The 21,752-nt window shown below is 35.7% G+C and overlaps 1 protein-coding gene across 3 annotated transcripts in view; it reads right to left on the bottom strand.

The window, feature by feature from the left end:
- Nucleotides 1–21,752, bottom strand: part of LOC101118904 (signal recognition particle subunit SRP54) — a 69,746-nt gene that overhangs the window by 24,980 nt on the left and 23,014 nt on the right. For 2 of the 3 annotated variants that reach the window (XM_012098800.5, XM_012098799.5), the window contains 8 exons: nucleotides 21,056–21,204; nucleotides 20,655–20,755; nucleotides 20,066–20,152; nucleotides 17,316–17,389; nucleotides 17,010–17,118; nucleotides 12,436–12,606; nucleotides 9,673–9,768; nucleotides 7,628–8,624 (listed from right to left, as the gene is read on the bottom strand). In XM_012098800.5, coding sequence (XP_011954190.1) covers nucleotides 8,533–8,624; nucleotides 9,673–9,768; nucleotides 12,436–12,606; nucleotides 17,010–17,118; nucleotides 17,316–17,389; nucleotides 20,066–20,152; nucleotides 20,655–20,755; nucleotides 21,056–21,204 — 879 coding nt within the window. In that variant the 3' untranslated portion in view covers nucleotides 7,628–8,532. Of the gene's footprint in view, nucleotides 1–7,627; nucleotides 8,625–9,672; nucleotides 9,769–12,435; nucleotides 12,607–17,009; nucleotides 17,119–17,315; nucleotides 17,390–20,065; nucleotides 20,153–20,654; nucleotides 20,756–21,055; nucleotides 21,205–21,752 lie in introns of those variants that run through there. The other variant, XM_060401815.1, reaches the window with a different exon arrangement.

Here is a 21,752-nt window from a genome sequence, read left to right as displayed (position 1 = left end):
GGCCTTCCAAAGACAGCACTGAAGGAAAGAGAAACTGACTGGCTGACAGAGTTGCTAAGGCTGCAGCATTACAAGACTCAGGCTTCATAAAGAAACTTCTGTTGGTCACTGTTCACACCAAGTTAACTGTGTACTACTTGGAAGGACACCCAAGATTTAAAGGATATTATCAGAAATGGGAAAGTGCATGCTACAGTTAGGAAAGAAAAGTGATGGGCTTCTGAAGGATGCACATTTGACCAACATCCTTGGCTTTGGTATGGGCTAGACAACCATCCTGCTTTTTCTGCAGTCGCTCAAGCAACCATCTTAAAGTTAAAACAGGCAATAACTTGTTAAAGAATTGATAAAACGATAGCCTGAGGGAAACAATACTTTTAGAGACCTCCCATAGTAGCAGCTCAAATATGTCAATGGTATCAGATCTGTCTGAGGTATAACCCACCAAAACCTATTCATATTCTCAAGGCCACTTTCCTTTACCTGCTGGTTCCTCTACTATCCAGCAATGTTAGCCAGCTGCCTCCCTCTCAAGGACACAAATATGTTCTTGTGATGGTTTGTATGTATTGTCATTGAATGGAAGCCTTTCCTTGCAGATGAGCAGCCAGCCTTACAGTGGCCAAAACATTACTGGAAGGGATTATTCTCACGTGGGGACTTCTCTTGGAATTACATGATGAAAGTACCATTGCACTAGACAACTTTCAAATGTTGCTTGTGAAGTCTAGCCTACAACATTTCTGCTGCGCCCATCAGCCTCAATCCTCTGGTCAAAAGGAAAGAACTAATGTGTGTGCGTGTGTGCTTGGTTGCTCTGTCATGTCCAACTCTTTGCGACCCCACGGACTGTAGCCTGCCAGGCCCCTCTGTCCATGGAATTTTCCAGGCAAGAATACTGGAGCGGGTTGCCATTTCCTCCCCCAGGGCATCTTCCTGACCCAGGGATCAAACTCACATCTCTTGTGTCTTTTGCTTAGGCAGGTGGAGTCTTTAGCACTGTGCCACCAGGAAGCCAAAAGAATAGCATAATAAAAACATGGACTATTACTCAGCCATAAAAAGGAACACATTTAAGTCAGTTCTAATGAGGTGGATAAACATAGAGCCTATTATACGGAGTAAAGTAAGTCAGAAAGAGAAAAATAAATACCACATATTAAAGCATATATTTGGAATCTAGAAAGATGGTTCTGATGAACCTATGTGCGGGGCAGCAATGGAGATGCAGCCATAGAGAAAACACTTACGGACACAGTTAGGGAAGGAGAGGGAGGGATGAACTGAAATAGTAACATTGAAACATATACATTACCATATGTAAAATGGATAACCAATGGAAATTTGCTATATGACACAGGGAGCTCAAACCCAGTGCTCTGTGACAATCTAGAGGGGTGGGGCGGGAGGTGAGAGGCAGGTTCAAGAGGGAAGGGACATATGTATACCTTTGACTGATTCATGTTGATATATGGCAGAAACTAACACAATATTGTAAAGCAATTATCCAATTAAAAATATAAAAAAACACAATTGGCAAAACTCTCAGTGTCTTTCAATCTCCTTGGCCTAAATTACTACTCATGGTTTTACTAAACTTAAGATCCACACCCTTTGGAAGACAAAAATTGTCACCATTTGACATAATTACTTGATGACTCACAATTCTTGACTCAGAGTTATACAAGCCTCTTCTAGTCAAGGGATATCTTTTACATTATTGCCAAAATCTCATTAAGACTCTAAAGAAAAATGAGCACCTGGTTGAGAAACCTTTACATAGTAAAGCACTCCTGGGAGATGAAGAACTCACATACCACAATTTACAACCAGGGGACTACGTTTATTGGAAAAGAAAACTTTTAAAAGACTCTTTGAAGCCCAGGTGGAAGAGACTCATCAGGTACTCTTTACTGGCACAGAAGTGCTTTGTGCCAGTAAACCTAAAGGCACTGATTCTTAGACTCATGTTTCTCATTTGAAAAAGGCTTCCCTACCTGAATGGGCTTCTGAAATAGTTGGAGACTTAAAGCTGAAACTGACCGAGTGAAGCAATGACACCTGACATAGACAACTCTCCCAAGATTCAGGTTAGGCCAGTATATTCCACAATCACTATTAATGAAGTCTTTGTTTTTCTTTGTTCTAATTGCTATCACAAAGTTGCTTTATCTCCTTCAGTATGTAATAACTGATAACAGCAACTTGCTGCTCTTCTCCTTATAGACACATTATCTGGGAGTGAAAATCTTCATGCATGGGTCCATGCTTGGAATGAAAGTTTAAAGGAAGTGACCCAGGTCCTTTGGTCCCTTAACTTTGACTATGAAGGACTGGAGAATTGAACTTTTTGGACTCCTCCTTGTAGCTTCAGGTTTATTAATACTCTTTAACTTACTATATACATGGGCATCGTCCATTGGTAGTAATTCTATGAAAACCATATATCTTGTCAGAACTCTCCTGGAAAGAAGCCTCTAGCTCCAATTTTTGGCCATTCAACTAATCTATTCAGCTTAGTATTCTTTCTTTAACCAAGGCCATGAGCCACCATTTCTTCTCTTTATATTAAAATGACTGATTTTATTTGGATAGTTTTTTCACTTATTATTCTTTCTTAAAACCCATCCAGAACCTTTATGACTGGAAGAATAATGCCCTAGTCTGCATTTCCCAAAGTCTAGCCCCTGAAGGAAATCCAACAGATTGTTGACTATGCTGTTGGAACCCCAGACTCATTCATCAAACAATGGGATTCCCTTGCCTTAGCTATTTCCAATCTTATTAATATCCCTCCATCATACCCTGTATAGAATTAACTATTTTCCCAGCATACCATGTTTGCCTACTTGAATTCACAGCTCCTTTTTCCTGTTTGGTCAACAGAATCAGACAAAAACCCCAATAGTTCTTAGAACATTTGTTCCAGTAAGGCTGGGAAACACTGGCTCTCATATTTACCTTGCTATGCCACAGAATATATCCTCATGATAATCCCCACATGTTCCTACAAGGAAGGCTTCTAAAAGGCTGCTCAAATATAACTGACCCATGATTTAATCTTTGACTCCTTTCTCTGTGCCCCATCTGGCTGTGTCTCTATTTGTGGTTGGAAGATGTCCTGCCTCAACACCGCCCAACCCCAGGTTCTCAATGTGCCCTAGGGCTTTTACTGGCCCCTTTGTGTTCAGTTTTCCAGAAATTATCAGATAGCACCCATGTTCTACTTCCCACCTCTGCTGAGATATCTCTTTTAAGGGATTTCAGAACTATCTAGGAATTTTATTCCCCAAGTGGAGAATTGGAACCCTTGACAATATGGTTTGAAATTTCTCTGCCAAAGCAGCAGACATAGCTAATGCCATAGTTAATAGCATTAAGTGACCAAAAAATTTTTCTAAACTCACTCACACTCATGTTATATTAGATAACTGATTTGCCTTGGACTGCCTTCTGGCAGAACACAGAAATATCCATGCTATCTTAAACACCACCTGCTATACTTGGATAAGTATTTTTGGTATCAGTTCAGTTCAGTCGCTCAGTCGTCTCCGACGAGAAACTCAAATTGAAGTCCTACAAAAGAAATTCACTTGGCTTCATTCTGATTCCCTTAACATTTCAATGTTTGATCTGTTCAGCTGATCACCCTTAAATATTGGACTTGGTTCAGAACTGTTCTGGAAACTGGGATATTGCTGTTAGCAATTTAGCTTCTGTATATTGGTAAAGCACTTGCTTAAATTGTTTACATCTGTACCTAACCATTCTTCTGCTTGGTTAAGGTTTTCACAGATCACTGTATTTGAGGCAGCACAGTATCACAATGCTGCCAATGATTTTCCTGACCCATTTATTGACTTTTACACCCAACCCCTGCTTTGAGAGATATGATAAATCCAGAACAGGCAACCAAGCCACTCCAGTTCTGTGGGACTAGATGTTGCTCCCGTGATGTTTTCTCCAGGAAGAATCATAGGCAAAAGGGGGAGACATAAAAGGTACAACAGCATAAATGACTGATACTGAGGACATCCAGGTTTGCTGCCCATGCTGAACTTTGCTGAATTCTCTATATAAATTTGTTGATGTTAGCTCAGTGTCAAAAGGAAAAAATCCTGAGAACAGTACTTTTTCTAGACTAAGAAAACCATACCTTTTCCTAGTAACAGATGAGATGAACTTGATAATCCAATTGTATATAAAATACAAATTTACCCTCCAATCCAAATTCTTGGGAAACAACAAGAAAGAAACTGAAAAAAAAAAAGACACATCAACTTATGGGCTTCATACTCCCTGTATTTCCTGTCAAATGAAATGTCAAGAAACAGGTGGGTATTTCTTACACTTCTGCCAGAAATAAAATGCTGAACCCCTTAACTGATTCCCAAAGTCAGAAATTATGGGTCCATGAATACACCTAACTCTTAGCCTATTTTGGGTTACCTCTTTATTTTCTTACATTCTATTTTAAAATCATAAACAGCAAAAAAGCATGATTCCTAAATTATGCAGCTACGCAGGTATTGCATCTCCTCATGACGTAGATATGGGACTTTTCCCTGGAAGGTCACAAAACTTTTTCATGTGTTTCTTAAGAAAAATAAGTCACAATCACCGGTATTACTCACTTCTGCTTCCAATGAGAAGCAAGTCTTTATGTCAGAGGATGCTCAGGCCTCACATATGGGTTTTCTTAGTGTCAGACTCATCTACATTATCCTTCCTACAAACAGGTGCTGATGTACAATTTGATTGTTTTTCCATTTATGATCCAACTGGTACCAAAAAATGCATTGTTTTAAGGCTAATGAGAGAATGCTTTAGGCCAAATGAAGCTAAAAGATATAAATGCACTTCAAATAATGATTCTGAATGAAGAGAAAAGTAACGAGAGTTGCAAGCAGGAGGACAGGCCTGCCAAATTCAAGAGCTTGTGTGTACATTAATATTACTGAAGGAAACGTTCCATTAGCTTCCAATTAATATTACCAAAGGAAATGTACCACTAGCTTACAATCTGTATTTTCATTTTAAAAGTATCCAAAAATTACCTTGTATGCAGTATGCCCATATTACAGACAAGAGGTCAGTAGAGAAGGGACTAGAGTCCTGGGTTAGCAATTACTCAACAATGAGTACAAATAAACTGTTGTCTGCCCCTATTGACAAAGTGTGGGGAAAAAAGTCATAGCAAAATTTCATATCACATCAATAACAAGACACAGACTATACAGGTGATCTAGAAGTAAAATTTAAATTAATACCCCGAAATTTGAGATACAGATTCATCATTTTTATAACTTGTGGCTCAGAAGCAAAGAAGGTTTTAGGTTCAACCGTAATGCAATAGCTTAATGTTCAGAACATAGTAGCTGGAATTTAGAGCAGAATTTTGAAGATGACTCCACTTGCAATCCAGTGAATGCCAGGAATGAACAAAACAGCTAAGAGCTGTGGTGATGGTTTTCTAGTTTTGAACATGATAACTTACTTGGCTTTATTAATAATTATTGCCAGGTTTTAAGAAGACCAAAACTTACTTACATTTCGTTGTTATTTAGCCATGGCTCTCACTGACACGGTTTTTATTAGAGCTCATTCAAATTTTGTGGTTGTTATTTTACTATAATAAAACACTTGCTTTTACTGCATACAATCAGTAAGCTGAAATTTCTTCACATTTAAACACAGTATTCCACTTTTTACTCAAAATATTTGTTCATATGTACTAGAGCTACTTAACCTCTACATTCACTGACAATAGGTATTAATATAATAATTTTACCAGTATTAATATGAGACTTTAGTTCTAGTAAATTTCCTGGCTTTGTTGCCTTGTATGTATCAGTATTTCTGATAATAATACATTTCTTTTTAGACATGTGCACTATACTTCTGTTCAAGGTTAGTATAATAGTATTGCATATCAGAACTTAGGACTTCTCACATTTTGATATACTGTATTTATTTCAACAACATAATGGTTTATGTGACGTACCTTAAAAAATCACTTTTACTATATGATGAAAAGTAATTTTTCCCCACAAAAATGCCTCAATAAAGTTTCAGTGCATCGTGTATATATACCTTATATCCTACATGCCAACAAATATGATACTTTCAGAACACTGACATCCATTAAATTATTAATTTGCCTTTTCTTGGTATTATAATTTTTTTGATAATTACATTGTTTTTGTTTTAAAATTACATAAGCACTGTAAGTAAAATAAATTATATCTAATTTTATATTTGTACATATTTACATAACATTATAATCAAATCCAGGAAGAATCCAATGTTTTATGATATTAGATCTAGCTAGTGCTCTAAGTTGGTAATAGAAAATATATCAAAAAGCTAAGGAACTAATTTTAACAATAGTGAAAAATAAAAGGAAATTTGTTCAGATTATTAAAGGATTTCGGTATACTTATGCTTTAAAAAAATCAGTACTTTGATAAAAACTGAGAACTGAGGATAGCTTTTGTAATAAAAACGATGCCAGGCTGAGGCATTAATGGAGTCAGAGTATCTCCAATTTCCTTGTTCTATAAATGAGGAAAGAGAAAGAGAAGCTGAATGACACATTCTGGACTTTTACTGGCCTTTGCCACTGTTATTTTTGCTTCTGAAAAAGATAATTTACATCAGACACAAAAAATGGTAAAAACAATGCCCCAATCCATAAAGCTTGGCTAAGAATCTCATTTCTTTGTTTTGGTCAAAATGGAAAAGTGGTCCCTGAGGATAGAAATCACAATACTGCATGCCCAGAAAAGGTGGCATGCATGAGTTTAATAAGACTAATTTGGAGAACAGTATTTTCTATATTGTCAAATTTCTGTAGCTGAACCTTGTGATGACATTTCTGCAGAAGAAAACATACATAATTTTTACAGGGTCTACAAATATTCCATAGGGAATTAAAGTTTTTATCTGGTGAAAATGATTTAGTGGGATATAAAATCTTTACCCAAGTAAATAAGAAAATCAGTTGCATTCTCTATTTAAGTATTTTCTGAAGACACTTTGGCTTTTAAGATCTTTTTAAAACACTGGAGACATAAAAAATTAATACTCCAAAAACTAGCTATTTCTTTCACTCTCTTCTACTGCTATAAATCAGTTCTTCGCTGAAGATCAGTTCATGTGTGTGTGCTCAGTCACTTCAGTTGTGTCCGACTGTCTGTGACCCCATGGACCATGGCCACCAGGCTCCTCTGTCCATGGGATTCTCCAGGCAAGAACACTAGAGTGGGTTGCCATTTCCTTCTGCAGCGATAAAGTATAAAGTGAGTGAAGGGAGTGAAGTGAAGTCGTTCAGTGGTGTCCGACTCTTTGCGACCCCATGGACTGTAACCTACCAGGCTCCTCCATCCATGGGATTTTCCAGGTAAGAGTACTGGAGTGGGTTGCCATTTCCTTCTCCAGAAGATCAGTTCATCCTAGTTCAAAATACATTGTTATAACAGTGTATTTATTATCTTCACAATGTGAATAATGAATAGGTACAAGAATTATGCTAGTGTTTTAAATTAATTACATAACTTACTTAAAAGCCATTGTTCTAAATGAACTGTACAGCAATCCAAAGTAACCAACAACCAAGTCAATCTTATTATGGTCTCATTATTTTTAATATATAATAATGACATTCTAATATCTGCAATTATATTCCCACTAGGAAATCTATACATCAGCTATTGTCATCAAAGTATATCAATTTCTTCAAGCAGATTTTTGGTATGTAAGAAACATAACAAAATTGGCTTTGCAAGAAAATCAAATATTGCCACTAAGGCTTCAAAAATATGAGGTAAAAAAAAAAAGAAAGTTATATACACAACATTAAATTGTGAACTATAACCAAATTCACAATTTCAATTTAAATGTCAGAGTTAAGATTTTCTATGGCAAAATTATCTTAATTATTCCAAGTTAAACAAAAATTCCTAATACTAATGGTTAAGTTACTCTACCATGTGTCCCAATAAAGGTATACTTCTGGAAACAGTCTTAAATATTATATTTTTGTCTGCCTTTTAACATGATACACTGATCATTTTAAACCATAAAGAAAGTTAACAACCCCTTAACTTATAATGACTTTGAAGTTTATTGTATAGCACTTTTATTGAGACGTCATGTAACTACTGACCCCGACTGTTTACAAAGGTAATGGTTGGCCTTTGAGACAATTAAAAACTTTTAAGTACTAAAATTTTACATCATGATTTAACTTCAGAAGTGTTAGGATGGTTGAAACTAACAGAAAAGAAAATCTAAAGCAAAAATATAATGATTTCCACAACAACCATATATTCCTCCCATATGAAAGGGAGGAAGGGAAAAAGGAAGGAAAGAAAAAGAAAAGGAAGGGGGAAAAGACAAGAAGAGAAAGAAAGGGGGCAAGACAGGCAAGAAAAATACTTTTTTTTTTCCCATTTGCAAAAAGGAGGGGAAATTCTGAGGTCTCAGCAAATAATGTAATCAACAGAATCAGTTTATATTAAGGCATCTTCTTTACATGTTATTGAACCCCATCATGCCTTTCATATTGCCAGCAGCACCCTGTTGAAATTGCCTCATCATTGACTGAAGTCCTGCCATACCGCCTAGAGTGAGAGTGGAATAAAATCAGGTAATTATTATATAGAACTTGAAACATCTGCTACTTTTGCCTAATAAGTACTTAAACTTCTAAAAAATATACTGCGTTCTGACTGCAAATTGGTCACCAGCCGTGAAGTACATAAAAATCTGTATTATCACCAGTATCCTCATCTATAAAAGAGAATAAATAACTTACTTCATCTCGTTATGAGGAATACCATCTACACGAAAAGATCTTAGAACAAACAGTACCTATCACACTGTAGGGAGTAAGTAAATTGAAACAAAAAATATTTTCCTCTGGGAAGTCTGAGTCTTATAAATAGTAATAAACTGGAGCGGTAGTTAATGCACAGGACTTCAAGTAGGAAAACAATTCATCATTACTTAATATCTACTATACGCCCAGAACTATACTAACTTCCTGACAAGATATGACCTGTGATTTTACAGGAGAAAGGGAGGTTCAGAAAGTTTAAGGAACTTTTCATAGGTTACATGGTAAAAGTGGAACTTGGTTTTCAAAATTGTTATATAATTCCAAAGTCTCATCACTAAAACTATCCAGTTTCTAAACTAAGGCAAAAAGTCACCAGAAGAAGCATTAACGAAAGATGATTAGGGACTTCCCTGGTGGTCCAAGGTGGTCCACATGGCCATAATGAAAAGAATTAAAAATACAATTTTGGGACTTCCTTGGTAGTCCAGTGGCTAAGACTCCATGCTTCCAATGCAGGGGGCATGGGTTTGATCACTGGTCAGGGAACTAGATCCCACATGCCACAACTAAGACCCTGTGTACAGCCAAATATATATATTTTAACAAAAGATGATTAAGTAGCTTGCTCAAAAATCAAAAACAGCAGCAGGGGAGTGAATGAAACCTCAGCTTATACAACACTATTACAACCATTCCACTTAGAAATTAGATGGGCCTTTTCCACCATACCCTGTTTGATCTGATTTTTGATTAACAGCAGAAGGCTTATTAAAACTCAACCCTTATAAACTAAACCATGTATTAGCAACTGGCAACAACTTCATAATTACCCATATGATGAAGAACTCTTGGATCCATCATTTTGGCCATTTGTTGATTCAATTTTGCCATCTGTGACTGGCTCACATTCTTAGACATGTCACCACCTGAAAAAATTTTTGCATCAGTACAGACTGTAATATAATCAGGATATCATAGAAATTGAGTAAATATAAAGAAAAACCCTATAATCTTACTCTAACACAATTATTTCTGTTTGTACATATCCCCTTCTAATCTTTGTCCCAGAGAAAGAAAAAGTGAAATTCAATATTAAGGGACGTTTAAAGGGCTTTTAAGGACTAAAATTTTTAACACTTTTACTTATACCTGTGAAATGAGCCACTATAAGCAAAACCATATCCAGTGGTTATTAACAGTAAGCTGTAACAATTGTTCAGTAGTGATATGGTATAATGTTGAACAAAAAATTTTAAAGATATGGGTTAACTGGGAATGAGAATGGATTACTGATAAATGGTTATGAAAGAATGAGTCTGAGAGAACCTCAAGATGTATACATTTAAGAAGTTACTATAAATAAAAAGCTTCAGAGAATAGAAAAAAATATAACAAAACTCCATTTATCAGTGAATTTCTACACACTCAGTGAGATTCTACAGCAAAAAGGCAACCAATGAAAGAGATGCACACTGGTGCAGAAGAGAGAAAAGCATCCTTTAGAGAATAACTGCTGTGCTCCTAAGACACAGAAAATCAAAGAGATCATTGATGCAACAGCAATGAATAAGTAGAGCTTGTTTCAGCAAAACTATTTCAAAGAAACATTAACTCCAGTACTTCTCAGAAACATTTGTGAAAATTCAAATCAAAGCTGACCCTGATTCTCTGATCAAAGCTGGCTAATATGAATAAACTAAATGAATTAAGAATTACAAATGAAAGAAGATACGTTTTTATAAAACATGATAAAAATTTTAAAAAGTTTCCTAATTAACAAATCTGTGTAAGATGTGAATTCCATGACCACTAGGGAGTCATTGTAAGTTTTTGTCTCTGAGGACTTAAAACTTCAAAAAATTATTAAGGCTTTGGTGTGACAAGGGTGTGCACCAAATTCACTGCCCACTTCATCTGGTTGTGCCTTTATTGAGCAGTCAATGCTTAGATAAGCTCTGACCAATGGATTTGCACTAGTTCTATCATAAACAGTTAGGGTCATTTGGGAAAGATCTTAAACTGACAATGTATTTACAAATCACTATCTGAAATAGCATGTGGTGTTAGGAAATATAACCAATTTTAAACAAGTTTGTCTAACTTTCCTCCCTTGTCACAAAGAAGAAAACAGGATATAGCAGGCAAGAAAAATAAGGAAACTGTCAAAAGATGAAAGGTGATATGTAAATACTCATCTGTTTTAGAAACCTATTCAGGGATATTATTCATCTTTGGAGCTTGCCTAATCAGGATTTCTTAGATAACAAATTCACTTTAATAGTGTTTAAGATAGAGAAAAAAATTTAAAGACAGGGCTAGGGCAGTTGACTTTAACTCTTTGGAAAAACAAACTTATCTTTTTACCTTAGATAACACACAGCAAAATACATTCTAAGTGGGATAAAAAGTAAAATCTAAAAAAAAAAGAAAAAAACCAGAATGAGTAGAAGAAAACATAGGTGACTGCTGTGGTATCAGAGCTTCCATGGTGGCTCTGCCAGTAAAGAATCTGCCTGCAGTACAGAAGACATGGGTCTGATCCCTGGGTTGGGAAGATGCTGGAGAAGGGAATGGCTACCCACTCTAGTATTCTTGCCTGGAGAACTCCATAGAGAGAGGAGTCTGGGGGCTACAGTTTATGGGGTTGCAAAGAATCAGACATGACTAAGTGATTAACACTTTCACACTGTGGTACCAACATGGGGAAGGCTTTTATGAGCATAAAAGAAATCATACCAAAAGGTTTGGCTGCATTCAAAGTGAAAACTTCAGTTTTAATTAAAAATAAAAAAGTGAAAGGCAAATGAAAAACTGGGGAAAATATTTGCAGATATAACCCAAGAATTTTAAAGAGTTATTACAAAGCAATAAGGGAAAAAATAAAACAAATGGGACAAGAAACCTAAATAAGAGGGGATTCACCAAGAAAATTTAAACTAGTAAATGTACAAAGAAATGTTAAATATGAGTAATCTAAAACACATTGAAAAACTGACCAGCCTATGTTTCTGACCAAAACAGAAAAAAATCCCTGGCTTCATGGGAGACTGAACAGAAACTGACACAAGAACTGATACTGATATAGAACTGACAGTGATATATCAATCAGCCTAAACATCCAACAAAGATGCACTTGTGCTAAACAAAGATACATAACTGGAAAAATGCTATCTGTCTAAAAGGTATACTTTGAAGAAACCTTGACAATATGGAAAAGAAGATCAGAAGAAACCCCTAGTTATATCAAATGGTATTTGCAGTAAGACCCATGGGATTCACTGGGGAGTGAATGTAATGGGTGTTTTAAACTTTTTTCTTGTATTGTCTCATAGTCTCTAAATTTTCCTTAATATATAACTTCACACAAAGTCACTAAGTGTGATTTTTTAAACTATTAGTGTTTATTACCTTGAATCTGAAAACAGATAAATCACAGATCACATTATAAATTCTGGAAGTACTTGTATAAAACGTGAAATTCAGCAGTATGTTTTCTAATACTGGCAGTTCTTCCTGACTTTAATTTTTAGTTTCTCAACCTCTTTCTTTCCTTTCAGAGTGTCAAATAATGATGTGCTTGTTATTCCTCTTACCTTTGAAAAGTCCTTTGATACCTCCCATCTTTTTTACCATCTGTGCAAATTTGGTATACTGGGTCAGAAGTTCTTGGACATCTCTTGTTGACACACCTGATCCTCTTGCTACTCTTTGGATTCTTCCTGGTTGCTTACTGAAAACCTTAGCACCATCCGTACTGTCAAGTTCTGTAGGCAAGGGTCAGTTACTTTCATGTACACATTCACTTTCATTCACTGTCAAAGCGGTTACATCTAAACATCTCACACATAGAAAAACAGATATAAGGGTCAAACCACCAACCAGATTTAACAAATGCTGTTATCATCTGCTGTGTCTGCCTCTGATTTTTAAAAACTAAACATGGAATATATTCAAAAGAGTATTTATAATATTTATAAGCTATTAAAACAATAAAGCAAATACACACATGCTCACCCTACAGAAAATGTCTTTTCTTTGAAAAAACTTTTTGTCCATCCTTTCCATATTTCAAGTCCAAGTGCTCCTCAGAATATATACCAGAGGTATATTTCACAAAAGCAACAAAAGTGCTCACCTTAGCTCTAAATAACTATTATCGTTTAAATCATAAATTTAGGCAAATAAGTGCAAGTAGGTAGGTTCTATCTACAATCAACAGAATAACTGTTATATTTCCTATATAATCAAGTAATTACTACTAGTATTTTAATTCTTTCTGTAACATAAAGAATGAACGTAACATAAACACTTCCAATGTTTTGGAAACTCTTAGAATACAAGGTCCATTTCTCATGGCATTAGTTGCCTACATACAATCTCAGGTACAAAATTTCTATTATGTCTGCATTCTTTCCATAATATCTCCTAATAAATGATCACCTAACCTTGATCTTAACAACCACAGGAGAGATGACCCACTATCCAAAATAATTCAATCTATGTCATTCTATTATACCTGTAATTATGGAAAATATTTTCCCATATTAATATGAAATACATTTGTCTGACACTTCTTCCTATTATGCACAGATGTCCCAGGCACAAAGAATAAGGCTTTCAAATTATTTCAGAGTCACCGTGTCGCCTGTGAATTTTCCTCTAGGTGACAAATATCCAACTCTTTTGACTGTTCCTCTTATAATATGGTTTAAAACCTCATCTATCATGCTGATTTCCTAAATACATCTTCTAATTTGTCTACGTCCAGTAAGCATATTGTCCAGAAGTGAACTTAAATCCAGGGGAAGACTGATTACCAATGCAATACAAAGATCAAATTATCTCACAGTAAACTTACAATCCATTAAAACCTCTAAATCCATTCCATAAATGCAGTTTTAAGCCACATCTCTATGATAAAATATTTTGAAAATGTATATCATATTCTCCTAAGAGCTCAAATGGAGTGAGAGAATGGAGACAAGCTAATACCAGCACATCCTGGTAAGCGGTATCATGAATTTAACAAAAAGCAGAAGGGACATAACTCAAAGAAGAAAGGAAGTCAAGAAAGGCTCCATGCTGGCAGTTTCTCTTAAAACTGTGTAGTCTTGAAGGATGAGTATGAGATAAGTAAAGAAGGAAAGGAGCAAGGGACATTGTAGGAAGCAGAATAAGGATTCCCAGAATAAATGAAAATAGTTTTGTGTAGAAGGAACCAAGCCTGGGTAAGAGCTGAGAAATTAAGAGGTTTTAAAAATAAGGACAAGATTATAACAGAACTTGTGTGCCAGGCTATGGAAGTCACGCAGCAGTGTCTGACTCTGTGTGACCCCATGACTATAGCCTGCCAGGCTCCTCTGTCCATGGAATTCTCCAGGCAAGAATACTGGAGTGGGTAGCCATCTCCTTCTCCAGGGGAATCTTCCAGACCTAGGGATCAAACTCAGGTCTCCTGCATTGCAGGCAGATTCTTCACCATCTGAGACACCAGGGAAGCCCTATGCCAGGCTGAGGAGTTGGGAATTAATCATTAAGACAACTGTCATCGAAAGATTTTGATCCCAGAATTGTTATATTTAGACAGATTATTTTTATGGCAGTGAAGAAGACAGATTAAAAGAGAAAGGGAAATGTCAGGAGGCTACTGTAGCAGTCCAGGTAAGAAATGATGAGTGTATGAACTAATGCAGGGAACAAAGAGAAGAGAGAAAATACAAGAAATATTTAGGAAGTATAACTCACTACGTCTAAGGTGATGTTAAGGTTTCTATATTCTACCTGAAGTGAAAAATACTGATAAGAATAGACTGGGATAAGTTAAATATGTATATATATTGTAATACCTAGACCAATCACTAAGAAAAGTAAAATATACCAAAAAATACACAGAGACAATAAAACAGAATAACAAATAATGTCCAAACAATCACAGGAAAGTAAAGAGAAAACAGAAGAACAAAAACAGAGTGAACAAACAGAACCAAAGGTAAAATGGCAGAACTAAATCCTAATATATAAATATCAGTTAAAAGAGGTTATCAGAATTATTAAAAAAAAATTACCATGTTGTTGATACAAAATTCATTTCCAACATAAAACAGGTAGGTTAAAGGTAAAGGGATAAAAAAAGATATACAATGCAAACAACCAATTAAAGAAAGCTGGAGTGGTTGCATTAATAGCAGATGAAGTGGACCAGGACAAAGGAGGGCATTACATACATAATGATAAAACAGTCAAGTCAATTCACTAAGAAGACAAAACAATCCTAAATGTGTATGCACCCAACAACAGAACTTCAAAATACAGGAAGCAAAACTAACACAACTGAAAGGAGAAAAGTCAGGCATCTCAACACCTCTATATCCATAATCAATAAAACCACTAGACAGAAAATCAGCAAGGATGTAAATCTAAGTTGACACTAGTTTCTAGCTTGGATGACTGAGTAGATGGATGGAAGTGTCACTCACCAAAGGAGACGAACTACCTTTTGGAACTTATATTCCTCAGAAAACTCAAACATGTAATAGAGATACCTGTCCACCATTTAGTGAGCATCTAGACAGGAAGTAATCCAGAGTACAGACTCTCAAGCCAGAAGCTCAGCCTCTCCATCCCCTAGCTAGTGACTTTGGCAGATTACTCAACTTCCCTGTATCCTAATCTGTAAAAGCTAGATTGGATTTTGACCCAGAATTGTCCCTTAAGAGTTGTTGTTGGTTAATGTATGTAAAGTGCTCATGACAGTGCCTAGGACAGAGTAAATACCCTAGATAAGGCTGCAGTTATTAATTCTACACACAAAAATTTTTGTAGTGTTGAAGATAAAGAGATGAGAAAGACACAACCTTATCTGGGTTACTATGAACGCCAAGAGATCAAGAAAGATGTAGACACTATAAAAAATAATCAGGTAGTATATATAGAAGTGATATTATTCAACAAAAGGAACACAATAATAAGAAATACTGGCTGAGAACAGAACCTTGTAGCATATATTCCTTTAGGCTGAATGAGGATGAGACCAGTGAAAGAGACTGCAGTTAACAAGTAAAGTAAGGGTAAAAGTGGAAATAAAAAAGTAATAGAAAATAAGAAGAAAACGTCAATGAACATCCAATGTTGTAAAAGTCAAGAAAAAGATTGAAAAGTCTCCACTGGAGTAGACCCAGTAGAAGGTTGTTGGAAATCTCTGTATAATCTATTTCAGAGCAATGGTGGGTACAGAAGTCAGATTTCAGTAGTTTGAGGACACAAACCACTTTTTTTTTTTTTTTAAGAAACTTGACTGAAAACAGAGTAAAAGTATGAGTGAGAAGTAAAGCCCAGAAAATGTAAAATTGTGAAGTTAATGTTTATATGCTGATGGATTGAAAAAAATAAGTAGGTAAGGAGAGACGGGAGACACAGGAGAGGATTTTACTGATGGAGAAAAGTCCTTGAACAAGTTTGAAGAATGGCCTGTGGCTGTCACAACCTCATTGGTAACTTAGCCAAAGATTGAAAAACTTCAATGCCAAGCACATGTATTTCTTTGTAAACAGAGGTCAGATGATAGAGAAGACCTGGCATGCATGCTGCGTTGAATCAGAAAAGGTGCTAAAAACTGGGAGAAAGATAAAGGGGCCATGAGTCTAGAAATACTCGTGGGCTGAGGACCCAGAAGTACAGGAGGGAGGGATAATCTAGGATTACAGAGAGAGCAGTATACTTAAGAAGACTGAAACCTTGGAGTTTCAGAGCAAAGGAAGTTGGTAAATATTGCTTACACTGTCCCTCTCTTACAGATTCCCAATTCCTGTGAGCATATTAGAGCTCTGAGAAGACATGCAATAAATAAATGTGCCAGTTTTCTAAAAAACCCCAGATTATCTGACTACAGGACTCCCCTTTCAAGTGATTTCTATCAACACCCTGAAGAACTGGTGTTCTCACCACAGAACTCATTTGGAGAAGCCCTGTACTAGACATTCCTCTCAAAGGTGAAGTCAACACAATAATCATACTTTTTGAGCAAGAGCTTCCAAGCAGCTACAAATCTCCCAAATAATAATCTCTCAGTCTAAATTTTTTCCCATCTTGTCCACAAGAACACAGTAAAATTCTCTACTTGCTGATATTGAGAACACGGTCCTCCAAGTCAAGAAATCTGCCATCTTACCTTGATCATTCATACTATCCATTATTGTCATTAATTTCTTTAGCCTTGCCATAGACTCTTGTTCATTTCCTTTGCTCATGAAATCTGTTCCAAAACCAGGGATCATCCCCTAAAACATGTATTTAAACATAAAAATCAGTAATAGCTTGAGATTAATTGTTCACATTTAACTAATGGCTTTAATATTAAATTTTTAAAGTAACTATTTTTACCCAAATATTAAAATAATTAAAGCAAGTGTATCCATTCTTAGAAATTGTAACAAGGACAATAGAGGTTAGAAAAAAACTTTTTAGGATAACTAACCAAGATCTGACTGAAGGGGCCCATTTTCATGATATTTTGAAATTGCTCATACATGTCTCGCAACGTAAACTGACCTGAAATACAATATAAATGATGCAAATATATTAGAGAGTGAACATTTCCATTCAATAAAACTAATATTTTCCTTAATCATGGGCTCATCTTAAAGCACACTTATAAAATAGCCAATCAATAAATATTCACTGAGAAGTTACATAAGATTACAGGATGAATGCCATGGAGACATCCTATCCTATAGAAGCTCATATTTTATCAGAGAAAATGGACGTAAACATACACAGGAAATGTGAAAACAAAGGAAACAATCTATACATATTAGGATAACTGAAATTAAAAAATCTGACAACACCAAAAGTTAGAGGATAAGGAACAAGCAGAACTCTCATATATTGCTGATGAGAATGTAAAAATGGCAAAACTGCTTTAGATTATTTGGAGTTTCTTAAACAGCTAAACTGTCAATAAACTGGAAAACAGGTTGACTCTGGATGAAATACTACTCAGCTATAAAAGAACAGGGTACAGATAAGTAAAACCACTTGGATAAATATCAAAAATATTATGCTGAGCCAGGGAAACCAGGTGGGGGAAAAACAGATATATATACTCTAGGATTCCTATATGAAATTTTACTGGGAAGGGGAATAAACAAACTTCCTGGAGTAATGGAAATGTTCTGTTTCCCAAAGAGCATTTGTCAAAATTAATGAATGATATCCTTAGAATCTGAGCATTTCGTTATTATGCAAATTAACTTCAGTTAGAGAAAGACTATTTTCAATTTTTGTGCTATGATATAAAAAAGAACACACTTGGTTTTAGGCATTCTGAATTTGAAGGAGCAGTAAAATACATCAAAAGAAATGTTCTAGGCAGCTAGAAATATAGAATTAAACAGCGGCAGAGCAGGTTAAGGCTGAAATAGGTATTTGGCCATTATACAGAAATGACGGTGGAAGTTAAGATGATACAGGAAGTCCACTGTCATGGAACCCAAGTGTAGAGTTTGAAAATATAAAAGGCGGATAACACTGTTATATTTTGGGAGCAAAGAGAAAAGAGAAAGGTCACTACGCTTGGAAATAAGGAGGCGGCCCCTGAAGCAAGGGCACAGACCTTAAGAGAGACTTAGGCGTTAGAAAGTAGGCTGTCTGGGAATATATTAGAAACCAATCTTCAACTTCAAGCAGCGAAGACAGATATCAAAATAATTGTAATGAATAATACAATAATTTCAGAGTCCAATAGAAACACATAGCAGGGGTTCTAAGTCTAGGGATAAGGTAGAATGTTCCTGAAGCATATTTAAGTAGATACTTGGAAGCATGAGTGGGCCAGTTTGGCTGGGGGTAGAGGAGGACAGAAACAGGAAGAAGAGAAGATAACTATCTGACAGGCAGAGGGATAGCAAGGTAAAAAAGACTATAGCGTACATTTGAGAAACTGACAGAAATTCAGCATGACTGGCACATGGAATGCTAAGAACAACGGTGTCAAAACATGACTCAGAAGATGTGGATAAGATAGTGGAGTCATTCAAAGACACTACAAGAGCAACAAGAAGACACTAAAAGATTTTAAGAAAAGTAGTAGAAATAGGATCAAATCTGCATTTCTGAAAGATCATTTTGGCTGCAGGATAAAAAAACAGGTCCAAGGGAAAGAATCCAAAAAACTGCAAAACCTGATAAAAAGCCTTAGAATAAATAATCTAGAGAAGAGATTAATTTAAATAGCTGCTGGGAAGTAAGGGAGGTAGAATCACTACTAGGAGGTAGAATCACTAGGACTAATAATTAATGGGAAAAGGACTGGGCAGAGTGAGGAAGACATGAGTGGATGACAACATCCAAGTTTCTGACTTTGGAAACAAGACAAATGACGTTAACTTTCCTAGATGGCAACACTGGGGTAGGAGGTTGAGATGGGAAGATAAGGACAAACTGAAGTCAGTGTCTAAGGAACATCAAAGCACAGTCTAGCAAACATACAGCTATGAGTCTGAAGCTCAGGGAAAGATGATGACCTAGAAATGATCACTAGAAAACACCAACATCTAGGATGGAAAGACATAGGTACCTGACAAGATGAGTGAGACGGAGCAGAGGCAGCATAGTATGTGGTCATGGAAATTAAAGAGTCATGCCATTTTGAGAAAAACAAAAATGATCAATAATAATATATGTTCCTGATGTGCTAGACATTTTATATATGTATCAGCTCATCTTCACAACTCTATGAAGAAGATACTTAGTATTATCTACTTTTTACACAGAAGGAAATTGAGGTTATTTTTAAAAGTTCTATGTTGGGTTAAAAAACTTAAGCTCTTAAACATACTTTCATAGGAGTTGTCTTCAATGTGAAGAAAATGTGTATTTAATCTCTTTTAAATTTTTTTGTTTTATTATATAAAACTTATAAGTAAACAAACAAATCAGAAGAGAGTATTTTAGCTTACTTTTAACCTGTTTTACTCCAAGGAACCCAATGACAGCTCCAATACTAATCTTAAGGCAATTTGATTATAAGAAAGAAAATAAAACACTCAATTCTACAGCTGCTTAGATGACTGAGATTTAAAATGATCTGCATATAAATCATCTAAAAAATAAACACTGGAAGAACTGACTTTAACAGACTTATCACTTCAAAAACATTATATTAGTTCTATTAAAAGAAAACAAGAGAAGTCATCTGAGATCAAATGCTTTTTGTTACTCATATACCATGTTTCAACTTCTCTATAAGTGCTTCATTGTCATCCAACTTTAGCTCGTTGACTTTATCTATCAGTCCTTCAATGTCACCCATACCTATAAAAGCCAAAACAGTAAAATTAATAACTTATAGTATATTTGTTATATTGCTACATTATGCAAAATGCATGCACATATAGTAATAAATCTGTGAGATAGGCAGCTCAGGTATTTCTACAACATTTTACAGGTCAGAAATTGAAGCTAGAGAGGTTAAGTATCAAAGCAGTGACTGCAGTCCAGGGTTTAATTCCAAATTCTATGCTCTGAAACATGAAAGTTCTGCTGCCATTATCACTTCTATTACTACAACCACATACTTCTGTACTGTGCTCTAAAACTTTCCCAAGAACTTTCTATCCAATAGCTCGTTTTTACCACTCTAACCATGGGAAGCAGGTTACCATCATCCCTATTTTGTAGGCGAAGAAGATAAATCATAGAAGGAAATTATTTTCCTGAACTAGTCAGTGAGAGGGCAGAATTAAAATTCTAATGGGGTCCTAAAAAGCCACACTATTTCTTGGAGATTTGTCTATATCCCCACCACTGTACACACCAAGAAGTTTGCTGATGAAAGGTTGTGTTTTGAAAGGTTCAAAGTCATCTATATGTTCCCCTGTACCAATGAAAATAATTGGACTTTTTGTGGCAGCAACTCTGCAAAGAAAAAGAAAACACAAAATAACCTCAAAAAGGAAAACAAATTTCTAGATGTCAAAGCTTATTAGACAAAGATACATAGTTGAAGCTTCTTTTCACTAGCTAAAACAGAACTATAGATATATCAGAGGGACTCGAAAATTCCGTTTCTATTTACACTTTCTTCATAGACTGTATTAGGTCCACTATAGGAATAGATTTTTAATGATTAATAAAGTCATAAACATACACACACATATACACACACACATAGCATGTAAGTCCAAGGCACAGGACAACAGTGTTAATGATACTTACGCACTGAGAGCACCACCTCCTTTTGCATGGCCATCAAGTTTTGTCACTATTACTGAGGCTACATCTACTTTATCTTTAAAAGCCTTAGCCTGGGCTTCACATGCCTGTCCAATGGAGGCATCCATCACATAAACAATGTTATCTGGTTGCTAGAAAATTTAAATAGAAAAGATACGCATTTTAACTGACCTTAAGTAAATTTCATCAATAGAAGCTATAAAAAGTATTTACTATAATTATTCAATCAATAAACATTTCCTGTAGAAGTAGTATATATTAGGCATCATTTAGGTCCTCATAGAGATGAATAAGAAAATCCTTGTCTTTATGGGGCCTACACTGAAGTCATTGGAGACAGATGAAAAATAGGCAAATAAACATTTCATCTAGTCAAGGCCATGGTTTTTCCAGTGGTCATATATAGATGTGAGAGTTGGATTATAAAGAAAGCTGAGTGCCGAAGAATTGATGCTTTTGAACTGTGGTGCTGGAGAAGACTTTTCAGAGTCCCTTGTACTGCAAGGAGATCCAACCAGTCCATCCTAAAGGAAATCAGTCCTGAATAGTCATTGGAAGGACTGATGCTGAAGCTGAAACTCCAATACTTTGGCTACCTGACGCAAAGAGCTGACTCATTAGAAAAGACCCTGATGCTGGGAAAGAGTGAAGGCAGGAGAAGGGGACGACAGAGGATGAG

This window comes from Ovis aries, chromosome 18 (genome assembly GCF_016772045.2).
Source record: "Ovis aries strain OAR_USU_Benz2616 breed Rambouillet chromosome 18, ARS-UI_Ramb_v3.0, whole genome shotgun sequence".
Classification (NCBI taxonomy): domain Eukaryota; kingdom Metazoa; phylum Chordata; class Mammalia; order Artiodactyla; family Bovidae; genus Ovis; species Ovis aries.
This window is presented reverse-complemented; position numbering and strand designations above follow the sequence as displayed.